Source organism: Loxodonta africana, chromosome 2 (assembly GCF_030014295.1).
Source record: "Loxodonta africana isolate mLoxAfr1 chromosome 2, mLoxAfr1.hap2, whole genome shotgun sequence".
NCBI classification, from domain to species: Eukaryota; Metazoa; Chordata; class Mammalia; order Proboscidea; family Elephantidae; genus Loxodonta; species Loxodonta africana.
The window spans coordinates 84,824,705-84,839,828 of NC_087343.1; the positions used below are offsets into that span (position 1 = coordinate 84,824,705).

The window sequence follows — 15,124 nt, forward strand, 5'->3', positions numbered from 1 at the left end:
AGGACATCACATTTAGTGAAGTACAAGGTCAGCAAGGGCAAGGGAGACCCTCAGTGAAATGGACTGGCACGTGCTGCAGTAATGAACTCCAACATGCCTGCCATCATGAAGATGATGCAGGACCTGGCAAGGTTTGGTTCTGTTGTCCACAAGCTCGCCATGAGTCAGAGTCAACTCAATAGCAGCTATCTATCTATCTATCCTGGTAGAAATTAGGTGGCACAACGGGGTTTGGGAATAAGATGGTGGGTTCATCTCCCAGCTTGGGGAAGATAGCTTCTTAAACTTTAAAAAGAATTGTTTGAAACACCAACAATAGGGATAGAAACACTTTACTGGATCATATCCATTAATCGGGATTGTCTACAGGGAAATTTTTGCCATTGTTCTTCAGATGTTTATTCCTCTAGTTAACTTCCACCGTTTTAGGGGGCTTTACCTAACAGGAAGGAAACCCTGAGGGTGTAGTGGTTTAAGTGCTATGGCTGCTAACCAAAGGGTCGGCAGTTCAAATCCACCAGGTGCTCCTTGGAGACTCTATCGGGCAGTTCTACTCTGTCCTATAGTGTTGCTACAAGTTAGAATCGACTCGACGACACTGGGTTTGGTTTGGTTTTGGTACCTAATAGGAAAACCATTTGTTTCTTCCATATCTTTCAGGTTCTACCCCATATATTTAGTGTCATAGGAATATTTTTGGGGTGTGGGGGAATAGAGGTAGGGATGTAGGTCTTTGGAAAGCAGACTGGAAATAAATTCTCCATAAAACACGGATCCACCATCCTACAAATGGCGCTGTCTTGATGGATTCCTTGATATATGTTTTTATTGCACTAAAAAATAAAAACAAAACCTTTTGCTGTTCATGTCTCAAAACATGATAGGAAAAGCATTCAACACTTGAAGTATTCAAGAAAAACTGGAAGAAAACCAACTACTCTTTGCACCACTTTAGGAGGAAAAATGCTCCCGGAGAGCCTTCTGGGTTTGTTCAGAACAGGACGTAAGATGTGCCTTCAAAGCCTGACCAAACGCAGTTCTTCTTTTCAGAAAATACAAGAAGTACAAAGAGTAGGAGGACTGATGGGGACAGTGGGGTCACTAGGGTTGGTGTCACCCCTCATGCTAATTACCACAATGCTAAAACACTAGAAAATTTGACAAAATCTGTGACTATAAAAACTCTGGCAGAAATGACAGCCCAGCACATAAAATAAATATCACCAAGAGTACTGTGCTTCTCAAAATAATCATCTAGATCAAACCAAATGGTTGACATTTACCCTAGACCAAAGATGATAAGACTTGGGGGGACAGGGAAGCCAGATTAATGGAAACAAGAACCAAAATGGAAATAAGGAGAATACTGATATATTGTGAAGAATGTAACCAATGTCACTCAACAATATGTACATAAATTGTTAAATGAGAAACTTCCTATGTAAGCTTTCACCAAAAACAATAAAATATTTAAAAAAAAAAAATGGCAGCAATGTGCTTGTAGCTCCCGTGCAGACAAAATCGCGTGATTCATTATAATTGGGTAATAATGACAGCTCTGACCAGAGTGCATTAGAAGGTTTAAAAAGTAAATTAGTATAGAGTTTTAGCCCTGAAGGTATATTGAGTAGTCCTTGTGGTGTAGTGGTTAAGAGTTATGGCTACTAACCACAAGGTCGCCAGTTCGGGATCCATCAGCTGCCCCTTGGAAACCCTATGGGACAGCTGTACTCTGTCCTATAGGGTCGCTATGAGTTGGAATCGACTGGACAGTAGCGGTACAGGTAGGTATATTGATACATGTAAGCCCAAAAACGTTTGTTTTTATAACTTACAGGGATAGTTTTAAAAAAATAATAAATTTCCCTAAAACACTGCACAAAAATTTTATAGTCATTTTAGTGTGGCCCTCTCCGACAGTGTAACCTGGTGCGGTCCACTGATGGAGACCCAATCTAGTGGGTCAGTGTCACCGTCTCCCTTCGTCTCCTTTTTTTCCCTTCATCACTACCCTGTCTCCTTGCGTGCCTCTGCCTGGTCCTCACTTTCTCACCAGCCCCCTACTGCCTATCCTCGCTCTTCTCAACCTCCTAAACCCTCTTGCTCGCCTGTCTGGGCTCGCGCCTGTCCCCAGCCCAAGACTCAGTCCATGGTCCATCTCGTCTCATGCCCATTCCCACACCGACTTCTTTCTCTCCGCCGCGGTCGCCCCCACTCCTCCGGGGAAAGGGGATTCCCGCCAAGGGGGCCGCCCCGGAGTCGGTCCTCCCCCGCCCACCGGGCTGGCCAGAACATAAAGAGCCGGGCCGCGCCGCCGAGGCCAGTGGTGAGCGCCCATAGCTCGGCGTCGACCGGCCAGGACGCTAGCGCCCCCGACGGCAGCCTCGCACCCCCTGTTCTGCCCCGCGCCCCGCTCCCCGCGCCGCGCGCGCTCCTGCGCCTCCGGCGGAGAGCCGGCACCGGGGGGACAGCGCGCCCCCGGGGACACTGAGGCAGCGCCTCCGCTGCTTTCACCCGCAGGCGTCCCGCGGGAATCAAGAAGAGCCAACATGCTGGCCCGGCACGGAGCCGCCTTCCTCCTGCTGCACCTGGTCCTGCAGCCGTGGCTGGGGGCCGACGCCCAAGCCACCCCCCAGGGTAAGTGGGCTCGAGCCCCGCGTAGGGGCAAAGGGCTCAAGGTCCCGCCGTCTGCGGAGCCCGCGATTCCGCCCTCTACTTGGGCCGGTGAAGAAACCAGCTTGGCGGGCACTGCTCGACCCGTTGTTCCTGGGGCCTTGCTGGGGACCCCTTGTATGCTCCCGGGTCCCGAGTCAAAACATACTGTGATTGGAAGCGGTGACTCAAGTATAGAACTTTCTGAAATCGATCATCCGGTGATGAGACCAAGTCCCAAAACAATATTTATGGGGATGCAAAACTTATTTTCAGTCTCTGCAAAGAAGTGGGGTTTTCTTCACAGGTTACTACATGACCTTAAACCTTTAAAAAGTCCTGTGTGGTGTAGGGTGAAATCCGGGTTCTGTACGAAGACCGGTTTCCGTTCCCTGAGGCCTTTCCTGGCCCTCCACTTGGTCCTTGCCGTAAAATCCCTCAGACACGACAGGGGCAGTGTTCACCCAGGTTGAGACCGGCATCCCTGAGAAAGGCGCAGCGTTTCTGTTTGCCCTGATACCTGCCCTTTTCTGCTCTGACTTTGGTTGAACCCCAAAAAGCAAACCCTCTTTCAGGAGTTGGCTTAATCTCTTGATTATTGAGATTAAATTAAAAAAAAAAGAAGGGCAGAGAAGTCAATCTTTTGCTATGAAAAGATAAAAATTCGTTAAATAATTTGAAAAGACATTTGGGAAATCAATCCTCAGACCCCTTTGTGGGATGGAGTGGCAATAGCTCTTGAGCAGGAAGCATTTAAGGTTAGAATTTTTTTTGGTAAAGACTGGAAGGAAGAAATGATTTAAGCAAGGAATTCTTAGAACTTTAACTGGCTATCCCACCCAGAGACGTTCATCTGTTTGAAACTGGTGCCTGGGATGGTTTATTACTGACTGAGAAAGTAAAACTGGAAAAGACACAACACTTGAGGTAAAAGTGGTTATTCATCACAAATACCAGGTGGAAGCTTTGTGAGGAACACCTGTGAGGCCACTCTGAACTCTGTACCTCTGTGGCATTTCAGTAATCACCCGTTTAAGCTGCGTTTCGCTGAATTACTCATCTTGACTCCACACCAGGCAACCAGAATTGGGCTTCAGAGGGTGCTATTTGCTGCCTTTGGTTTGGGTTGAAATATTTGAAAGGCTGTGGGCTATAATATTCATTCATTGTGACCTGTGCTTCTAGCAAGGTAAGAAAGGAAGCTTACTGCAGCGATTATTTAGTGTGCTTGAATTCGTAAGTATATTTGCGTTATATAAATTCTTGACATTTGAACACAACTTCATGGCGTGCCTTAGATATGGATTCCCGTTTCTCCTTAGACGCAGCTGCCTGTTTCGTGGAAACTTGAACATAGGCTATACAACCTAAATTATCTGGTTAATTTAGTTGTTGTAGATGATCCAGTTAAGCTGTTTCTGATAGATTCTTTTACTGAGTTAGCTAGTTTGCAATCATCAGCTTAACTGGATAATTTGCTTATCTCCTCTTTTTTTTCCTCTGAGCTGCATTGCTAGGGTCTTAAATTACTACGTATTTCATTTACATACCATGGTAGCTGGGCTCATGGGTAGCAGTAAATTCACTAACACTAGAAGGTTGTGCTTAGACCCCGGTGCTATTCCTAAAATGTAATAACTTAATAGAAAATTATAGTGTCTGATTTCCTTTTCAAAAACTCATTACTAACTAATCCCAGCTCTGCCTCTTGAGAGAGAAGCAGATCAGACCATTTGCACAGACTTAAGTGTGGCAAGTTCAGCTTGAACGAAACCATTGGCATGATCATAGTCAAAGGAAGAATAAAAAATACCGAGAGGTTAGTTTTGAATGCAGTTCCCATACCTTAAATACACGTCTCTTCTGCAAATGCTTAGTTCTGAGTGACACTTTCAAACATTTTGCTTTACTTCCCTTTACCCTTACTAGTAGAAATGTAAAGTTTTCAACTCTCTGGAAATTAAAATTTTTAATTTCCCTTTGGAAATACAGTAGGCAGCAGTCTTTATGTTTTGGAGGTATTCTGCTTTCCGACACCTCTAGTATTGCCTTCATTACCATGGAAGGTCCTCTGGTGCACGTGAAAGAAACAATATAGACCCAGTTGGAAGACAGGCTGTCTTTTAAGAACAGTAGACATTATTGAGCAACTGTTTTACTTGTTTGTTTTCTAACTTTTTTTTCATTTTTTCTTATTACAAAAGCAACACTTGTTCACTGCAGAAAAAAACAGAAAATACGATAAGTGAAAAAAAGGAAAAAATAAAATTATATAACTCAGAGATAGCCACTATGAATACTAACATTATGTTGTATAGTCTCTCATTTTTTTTTCATTTTTTCTTTTTAAAGCTGTGTTGACTTCCCCTATATTGTGTGCTGTCTTCCGCTTCACCAAAGTTGACAATTGTCTCCTATCTAGTTAGTGATTTTCACTGCCCATCCCTCCCCTCCCTAGTAACCAGAAAAGTTTGCTTTTTTTCCCTATGTGTAAACCTTTTCTTGAGTTTTTATAATGGTGGTCTCACACAATATTTGTCCTTTTGTGATTGACTTATTTCACCCAGCATAACATTTTTCTATGCAAAGATTTATTTCAAATGGGTTCACGTTATACATATCATCTTATAACTTTTTTTTTTTTTTTTTGCTTAATACGTCATGAACGCCTTTCCATGTGTGTAAGCATTCAGCTGCATTACCTTTTTAATAGACAGTATTCCACATTTTAGAAGGACTAACATTTTAGCCAGGGCCCTAATAAAGGACAGTTAAATTGTTTGCCATATTTCGATATTATAAATAACATTAAACAATTGTAGTGCCCCAGGATGCCCTGGGTGGCTTTAGCCATCCCGGTAATCTCTATCAAGCCCTCTTTCATTTCAAGGAGAGTTTATGTCAAAGTAAAGTACTATGCTAACAGAGCTTCAGGTTTCCCAGCCCTTCCTATTAGAGTGCTTCATGTAAGTCCTTCATAGAAATTCTAGAATTACCACTGGTGGTCAGTATCCTCGTATCTAAATCATTTACCATATATATTCATTATTTCCTCAGAATAGATTTCTATAAGTGGGATCATTAGAACAAAAAGCATGCATACATTTTTTTAAAGGAGCATGCATATTTTACGGCCTCTTTTTTTTTTTTTAATACTCTTATTTAAGCTGTCCTCAAAATGTTAACACTGGTTTAAATCATACTCAGAAGTGTACAAGAACGTTCACTTTCCTGGACCCTCACTAACAACTGGGTATTACCGTTTCATTGTTTTCCAATTTGACAGTGAAAATGAGATCTTATTGTTTAGATGAGCAATTCTTTCATCATTAGTTAAGCATATGAGCTGACCATTTCTAATCCTTTCTTGTGAATTGCCTTTTCATGTTTGTTGCCTATTTTTAGATTAGAATGCTTGCTTATCATTTTATTGATTTGTAACAGCTCGTCAGAAATTATGGATATTAACCTTTTAGTAACTAAATTGAAGGAGCCCTAGTGGTGCAGTGGTTAAAGTGCTCGGCTGCTAACCAAAGGTTGGCAGCTGGAACCCACCAGGCATTCTGCAGGAGAAAGATGTGGCAGTCTGCTTCTGTAAAGATTTACAGCCCTGGAAACCCTATGGGACAGTTCTACTCTGTCTTATAGGGTTGCTGTGAGTCGGAATTGACTTGATAGCAATGGGCTTTTGTTGTTGTTGTTTTAGTAACCAGATTATTGTACCCAGGAGACAGCTCTAGGTGCTGAAGTGCCTGTGAGATGTTGGATTTGTTTAAACAATAGTCAAATAAACCAACAGAAGTACTAAGTAATTTCTAATGAAATTACCCACATTTGGCCTTTGCCTTTTAAATGGCTCTGGGCATACTCTCTCACTGCTTTCATAAATATTATAAAGCTTTTGAGAGAAAGTCCCACTTGCATAATCAAAGGGAAGTTATACAAATATAGATTCTATTTTTCATAGACCAACTCTATGGGTCGGGGTAGAGTCAAAAAATATAAACCACAGTATTTTGTTTTTTATTTCCACATTGGTATTTTTTTTTTTCAGAGAGATATTGGAGAACACTGAGGTATCACAAAGGTAGCAAATAGTTTTGCTGACAGTATCTCTCTCACCACACCTCTGCTCTCTGCGGCGTTCTCTGCGTTGTTTATCACTTACCAGGAAAATACAATTGGCTCTGACCCCAGAGGTGTATAAGGACCCCAAAACAGAAAATCACTAATTTGGGACACAAAGAAAACGATGACTTTAGATGCTGTCACCTGCTCCCTTGTATTTCAAGCTTTCTGTGCTTTTCCTAGCAGGTATTTTCAGAGCCATTTCTTTAGCCAAATCCAATTTTGTGTTTGCAAATTTAGTCTTTTTTTGAGGGCCATAACCCAGTGGTGAATATTGTGCTGTGTTTCTTCTGATTCAAATGTCTAGCCACTGAAAGTGTCATACGGAAGAACTGGTGTGTTTGGCAATGTGGAAAATGATTACGAAATTAGTTTCCTTTATCTGTAGTTAATTGTCAGATTGTCTCCCACAAAACATGTTTGCCCCAAAGTCAAATCTTTAACTAATTATCCCTTTCTCCTCATTCCTCCCAGTCTTTGACCTTCTACCCTCCTCCAGCCAAAGGCTGAACCCAGGCATTCTGCAGCCAATCCTGACAGACCCCACCCTGAATGAGCTCTATGTAATCTCCACTTTCAAGCTGCAGACTAAAAGCACAGCCACTGTCTTTGGCCTTTACTCTTCAACTGACAACAGCAAATACTTTGAATTTACGGTGATGGGACGCTTAAATAAAGGTAAGCAAATTTGCAAAAATCAGTGTCTTGAAAATTCCCGTTTCCTATTCCAGGATTTGGGATCTACTTTCCTTAAGTGGCTTCCTTGTACAATTTTATTCTCACTCATTGTTTGTTTCAGTTTTCAAGACCAAATGCTTCTCATTGTATATTTACTTATAATAAGGAGTAGGGTAGTGTTGGGAAAAGGAATGAAGAATTGTTTGTGGCCAAGATGCTTTTGACATTGTCCCACCTTCATGTTATTCTGAACCCAGTTCTGGAAAGGACACGACCCAGGACAAGTAGGCCACCTACAATATTCTTATGTTCCTTTGGGAGCACCTGACTGAGCAGGCGTAACTCGTAGTTCTGCAAGCACCTTCTTGGCCTTAATGGAGAGAACATACCTCAACCAGTAGAGCAAAGTGAACAGCTCTCTTTCCTCCCTGATTCATGCCAGTTTACCCAGGTCTGTCACCTGCTTGATCCCTGCATTGTCATCTGTTTTACTTCAAAGTGAAATACTATAACCATTAAGAAACGGCTCCCAATTCTCTTCATCTCCTTCCCCTTCTCTTCTGCCCTGGGAGCAACACCTGTTCCTGCTTATCGAGGAATGTGACAGATATGTGTTCGTGCTGCCTCATGCACTGAATAAAAACAGGAGGACAGGTCCTTCTGGCCAGATTTTATAGTTATTGCAGTTCACTTCACCAAGTCAACATTTCAAGTGTTCCATGCTCTCTCTTCAATTCTAATTGTGATTGAACACTTAAATCTGTAGGCATTAAGAGCGGAAAGAAATTCCTAATTCTTAGCCTTCATAGAACTACAGAGTTCAAAGCAAGACTTGAAGTGGAGGAGGAATGAGGCTTTAACCCCTTCTTTTATGTCTGTGCTTTTCTTTTTTTTTTCCTAGTAGATATTTTCAGAGCCATTTCTTTAGCCAAATCCAATTTTGTGTTTGCAAATTTAGTCTTTTTTTGAGGGCCATAACCCAGTGGTGAATATTGTGCTGTGTTTCTCCTGATTCAAATGTCATACGGAAGAACTGGTGTGTTTGGCGATGTGGGCAACCTTCCCTCCTCCCACCCACTCACAAACCTGGCTTCTTTGTCCCTCACAGCCTCTGTGATGCGGGCTGTGAGGAGGTTCACATAATGAACAGAGTCTGTGGACGTGGTCAGCAGGTGGTTCAACCATTCCTGCCGCCCTTTGCCCAACCTCAGCTATGATGGAAGGTGATTTAGCCCATCTCTCTGCCTCAAATGAGACAGCTCCATTCTGACTCACATCTGTGGAAGGAACTACTCTTCTTATAACCACCATGCTACTCAGGCTGTGATCTGTAAAATCACTGTTACTCATCTAAATATTAGCAGTTTCTCACTGAACTCTATTTCTCTGTTCCTAGCTTTCCACCCTCACTGAATCTCACCCCTAATTCTAAATTGGTTTGTATTGTTTGATCCCATTGTGGAATGTCTATGTTGCCTAGAAACACGGGAAGCATCTTCCCCGAACTGATTCTTTGTGTTTCGTTTACTTTACGTTAAGCAGGAGCCCCACTAGATAGATGGGCAGGTAGGTGGATAGGGAAGGAAGTTGTGAGGGTGTTTTCGCTGAAGAATCACCAGTCATGTTATTTAGCTGTAAATAGCAGCTGATCTCCATGTTAGAGGAGAATATGAAAGGGTTGATGAACACCTCTCCACCCTCCAGCCCTATTAGAGAACAGAAATGACTCTTAGAAAAGATGAAGAAAAGAGTCATAAAAGAATCCAGAAATGAAAATCCTCAAAAAAGAAACAGGAATATATACTAGATTTAGCACTTGGAGAGCTGAAGAATGCAGAGCAGAGAAGAAATTTCACAGGAGCAATAGGGAAAGTACAAAGATTTGCCATAGCTGATGAATCTGAAAGTTCTAGGAAGGAGCAGCAGCCCATTCTGACTGGAACAGTAAGGAGAAGCCATTGGCTTCATTACGTCCAAGGAAAATATTTGGCATGTGGTTGTGACTCCCTACTGAGGTATTCAGTGGTGGCCATGCAGCTGATATGATTTATGGAGGGTGTGGGAGGAATTATCTCTGGAGGGTGAGCTCCAGACATTATTCAACCTGCCAAGGTTTAGCTGATCTCCTCTTCTTTTGATTTACATGGAAAAGAGTAAAACAGCCAGAAGAAATAAAGATGTATCTCTGCTGACTTAAACGACTTGAACAGGAAATAGAAAGTGTCCTTCCCTCCATTAAAGGCCATGATTTGGGAGAGGAAGGAGGGTGACTACACAGAAAGTCTCAAAGAGCAAGATTTGGTTGTCTGCCCTAGGTGAGTTCTTAGAACAAAATGAAGTGTAGTTCCTGAAGACTGCGAAGAACGCCTTTGCCTCTGCCTCTACTCTCAGCCTCTCCAAGTCATCCTATCCATGACTGCACTATTACCACTCCCAAAGCACAACTTAGATCACGTCACACCTGACCCCAGAGACCTTCGGTGGCTGCCAGTTCCAAACTGAATAAAGCACAAATGCTTCAGGCAAGCATTCGGGGCTTTCCACTGTATGACCCAACCAACCTTTCCAATTTATCCCTCTTCCCAACCCTCCATGCAGCCTGTGCTTCAGCTAGATAGATTATCCATCATTCCCTGGACCCATCCATACTGTCCCTTTTGTTCTTACCCTCTGCTCCCCTTGTACATGCCTTGCACCATCTCCAGATACCAAAATCCTACACATTCAAGACCCGTCTCAAACTCCTTTTAAAATCTTTCCTTATATACTCCACTGGTCTCACCTCTTTGGGGGCAAGGAATAATGAAGAAAACTAAAGACACAAGGGAAAGATTAGTCCAAAGGACTAATGGACCACATCTACCATGGCCTCTACCAGACTGAGTCCAGTACAACTAGATGGTACCCGGCTACCACCACTGACTGCTCTGACGGGGATCAGAATAGAGTGTCCTGGACAGAGCTGGAGAAAAATGTAGAACAAAATTCTAAGTCAAAAAGAAACACTAGACTTCCTGGCCTGACAGAAACTGGAGAAACCCTGAGAGTATGGCCCCTGGACACCCTTTCAGCTCAGTAATGAAGTCACTTCTGAGGTTTACCCTTCAACCAAAGACTGGACAAGCTCATAAAACAAAATGGGACTAAGGGGCACACCAACCCAGGAGCAAGGACAAGAAGGCAGGAGGGGACAGGAAAGCTGGTAATAGAGAACCCAAGGTCAAGAAGGGAGAATGTTGACATGTTGTGGGGTTGTTAACCAATGCCACAAAACAATATGTGTACTAACTGTTTAATGAGAAACTAGTTTGTTCTGTAAACCTTCATCTAAAGTACAATTAAAAAAAAAAAGATTTGACCCCCCCCCTCAAAAAAAAAATCTTTCCTTATGTGTCTTTGTACCCCTCAAGGAAGGCACTAATCTTACTTTGCTTATGGGTCTTCTTTCCAGTAGACTGTAAACTCTCTTAAGTCAGGGACTGCACATACCTTAACTCACCTTTGTACCTACTGCAGCACCTAACACAGGCCTTGTCCATAGAAGTGGCTCATGAACAAATTGAACAGAATAAATGGAGGCTGAGAAGAGTAGCCTTGCTTATTAAAGAAGACATGCCATTGCAGAAATGCTGAAAGTACAAAGCCTGGAACGTATAGATGTCCAAAAAAGGCTTTTGAATGAATGAATTTTGAAAACCATTAGGATGAGGACATAATAAGAGAAATTACTTATCAGATTATTAATAATAATACAGATGGTATAATTCTGATAGAAATGAGCATTCCTCAGAAACTACCTGGCTGGATAGAAGACGTGGTTAATGCTTTTCTTGTATCTGGCATAGAGGTAGCTTCCTAGTTTATATCCTGAGTTTGAGTCATAGCTAAAACCCTTGCTGTGTCACCATGAATACATCTCTGAATCTGTCTTAACGTCTGTATCAACCCTGGTGGCATAACGGTTAAGTGCTATGCTTGCTAACCAAAGGGTCAGCAGTTCAAATCTGCCAGCCACTCCTTGAAAACTCTATGGGGCAGTTCTACTCTGTCCTATAGGGTCGCTACGAGTTGTAATTGACTCGACAGCACTGGGTTTGGTTTTTCGGGTTTTAAAGTGGGAATACTAATACCTAGCTTCCTCACAGGTTTATTTTGAGAACTGAATTACATTAGATATGTCACATTTTTTAGACTATGAAACTCAGTAAAAATTTTAGGTTCTTTTATTATATAGTAGTGATAGGAAATGTCTACTCTTTAGGCAGCTGTGTGCCAAAGGTAATGATTTGGTCAACTCTTGACTTGCTTTGATGATAGCTTTGCCTTTCAGCAAAAGGAGACAAGGAGAGGTGTTATTTTAGTCTCAATCTGATTGCCACTGAAGAGCAACTTGGTGCTGTGGATATGAAGGGAACCCCAGGAATTTTCAGTAATGACTGGGGAGAGTCAGTCAAGCTCCTTAGCCTAGAAATGTTGTTGTTGTTATTGTGTGCCAACGAGTCAATTCTGACTCATAGCGACCTTATAGGACAGAGTAGAACTGCCTCATAGGGCTTCCTAGGCTGTAATCTTTACAGAAGCAGATTGTCAGGTGTTTTCTACAGAGGTGGGTTTGAACCTTTCAGTTAGTGACCAAACACTTAACCATTGTGCCACCAGGGCTTCTAACCTAAGAATAGGAGATGTCAAAAGGTTCAGAGTAGTGGTCTGAAGCCTGCTAAGAGACATGGAAGAGTCTACAAACTAGAATTCCAGACCTAATAATGAAAGAGGGGAAAGGAATTGCCTCAAAAAATAATGAGTAATAGTTATGGAGAAGCCCTGGTGGCACAGTGGTTAAGCACTTGCTAACCGAAAGGTCGGTGGTTTGAACCCACCAGCCGCTCAGTGGGAGAAAGATGTGGCAGTCTGCTTTTATAAAGATTTAAAGCCTTGGAAACCCTAGGGGGCAGTTCTACTCTGTCATACAGGGTTGCTGTGAGTTGGAATTGACTCAGTGGCAACGAGTACAGGTAATAGTTACGGAGCTCTTAAATAATGTACCAGGACGGTGCTACAGGTGCAACACCCATTCTCCCTTTTAACTTTCACAATATTCGTAGGAGGAGTTCTTGATGAGCTCGAATTTAAAGGGCTCATATGCAGAAAATGGAAGAAAAAATGTTAAAACTTGACACAAAACTATAATAATTAGGGTGGAAAATTTGAGACCTAATTGAGTCAGTTAGCGATTCACACATAAGGTAATGAAAGGGCTGTTTTAGCTATGTTCAGAATAAGGAAGGAGTAACTCCTTAGCCTGGAATAGGTAATGCAAGATGAACAGATGATAGAAATGTCATGCATACTCAGCTCTTGTTTCTACCTTACCCATCAGGGAAAATGTTCAAGTTATCAAGAATGGACCAAGCTTGTTAAAAGAAAGTAAAAACTCAAGCTAGATGAGGAAATAGCAGGAAATCCCCCAATTTCTTCGTTGCATTTAATTGTCCAGGTCCAGGTAAATATATCTTAGGGTACTCAGTGAAGAAATTGATAGTGGAGCCACTGTTGGTAACATTTAGAAATCACAGAGAACAGAAAGGTCCTAAAAGACTGGGCACAAGCAAACGTTTCAATTTTATGAAGAAGGAAAACGTGGACTCTGAAAAACCACAGGCCAGTGAACTTTAGGACAAATACCCAGTAAGTTATATTATTATTATTCATGTATTTGGGGATGTCCTGGAAAAGAAAGCTGTGACTATTTAAAGGAAAAATGGGTTTACTAGGAGTAAGTCATGCCATTTTTCCAGATTATTCCACCACCATTAGCAGAAATTTGGTGTCCTCTAGCACTGAGTTCCTCTATCCCCCTCCCTTCTGCCCACTAATATGGTCTCTATACATTGGCCTATTTCAGATGGGTGGGATCATACAGTTTTTGTCCTTTTGTGACTAGCTTATTTCACTCAGCATGATGTTTTGGGAGTGGTAGCATGTGTTGGGACTTAGTTTCTCTTTATTCTTTAACATTTGATTTTAATTTGTATTTCTTTACTGGAATTCCATCATCTCCATGTTTCTAGCCAAGTCTCCCTGAGGTACACTGGATGCAGATTTTTTTGGGGAAGGGGAGGGTGGAGAGCTAAAACAATGGTATTTCAAAACTAACCTACATACTGGAGCCCTTGACACATCAATTAATGATAGGTATATTGTACAACAAATAGTAATGGAACTTTCCCAGAAATAAATGTAGTCTCATGTTCCTCCAAAAAAAAAAAAAAAAGAATAAGCATGTCAAACTTTTTTTTCAGTAAAGTTTGAAACTGGTGGATCAAAAAGATGCTGTAAACATGACGCATCTTGACTTTAGAAAAGAATTTTATGAAGTCACTCATATACCAAAACAAAAAACCAAACCCAGTGCTGTCGAGTCGATTCCGACTCATAGCAGCCCTATAGGACAGTGTAGAACTGCCCCCTAGAGTTTCCAAGGAGCACCTGGCAGATTTGAACTGCTGACCCTTTGGTTAGCAGCCATAGCACTTAACCACTACACCACCAGGATTTCACTCATATATTTATAATTAATATAAAAAGAATGAGCTCAATAATAATACTGTTAGGGGTTGATAAGTCACCTTATAACCAAATAACTAGTGGCTTTTGGCAAATTTTTTTTTTTTTTTTTTGGCAAAGCTGTTTTGGGCATTGAACTGTTCAATATATCAATGACATAGGTGAAGACACAGACAATATTTTATCGTGTTTGCAACTGGCACAAAACCGGAACAGGGAGTTGAACGTGTTGGATACCATCACCAAGATTCATAGAACCTGCCAGACTGACACAATGGTCCCCAACCATCAGATGAAACTTAACAAGAATAAATGTAGATCCATCATCTAGCAGTGAAAAGTAAGTTACAGAAGTACAGGGTCTGGCTGTCCTATTTAACAATAATAAGAACCAGTCAGTGTTTACCATAGTACTCAAAAGTGTTTGTTGAGTAAATGAAGGAAGGAATAGATATTTGATGCACTGTTTTTAAAAACTCCTTAAATTTTAGGCTCCATTCATGCATACATGTCAGGTTAAGGAAGTTAATGCTCCCACTGTACCTTTAATTGTCCAGACTATATCTAGAATATTGTGTCTAGTCCTGGACACGTTTCACAGGGATGCTGTCAAACCAGAGATTATCTTGAGGAGAGTCACTAAAACCACACCCATGTGGACACCATTTTATACCACATTACAAGTCAAAAAATTTAAAGGAGCTAGAGAAATAAAAGAGCCAGACAGAAGACATGAGAGATAAGAAAGTTGCCTTAAAATATTTGCAGAATATCATTTGAAATAAGAATCAGACTAAATCTGTCTATAGCTCTGAAGAGTAAAATTAGAACCCACTGGTGGAAATCAGAAGAAACAGACATTGGCTCTGTATTAGGGAAATCTTGGAGAGCTTGCCAGAAGTGAAATGGGTTTCTCTGCAAAGTAATGAGTTTCCTGCTACTTGAAATGTGCCGGCAGAGGCTGAACTTTTTATTGAAGGGATTTGTGAAGTGAGAGATTAAGCTGAAAGACTTCTAATGGTAATATTCTGTAATTCTACTAAGGCTAGAGAGGCCCCATGGACGCTCAAGAAATTCCTTTATGGTTCTCTCTTAGAATGTG

At 41.6% G+C, this 15,124-nt stretch overlaps 1 protein-coding gene across 1 annotated transcript in view; it reads left to right on the forward strand.

The window, feature by feature from the left end:
- Window positions 1-2,549: 2,549 nt before the first annotated feature.
- The window catches only part of THBS4 (thrombospondin 4), a 48,961-nt gene continuing 36,386 nt past the window's right edge, over window positions 2,550-15,124 (forward strand). Inside the window, exons 1-2 of the mRNA XM_064279695.1 lie at window positions 2,550-2,873; window positions 7,227-7,458. Of these exons, the coding sequence (XP_064135765.1) occupies window positions 2,550-2,873; window positions 7,227-7,458 (556 nt within the window). The remainder of the gene's footprint in view (window positions 2,874-7,226; window positions 7,459-15,124) is intronic.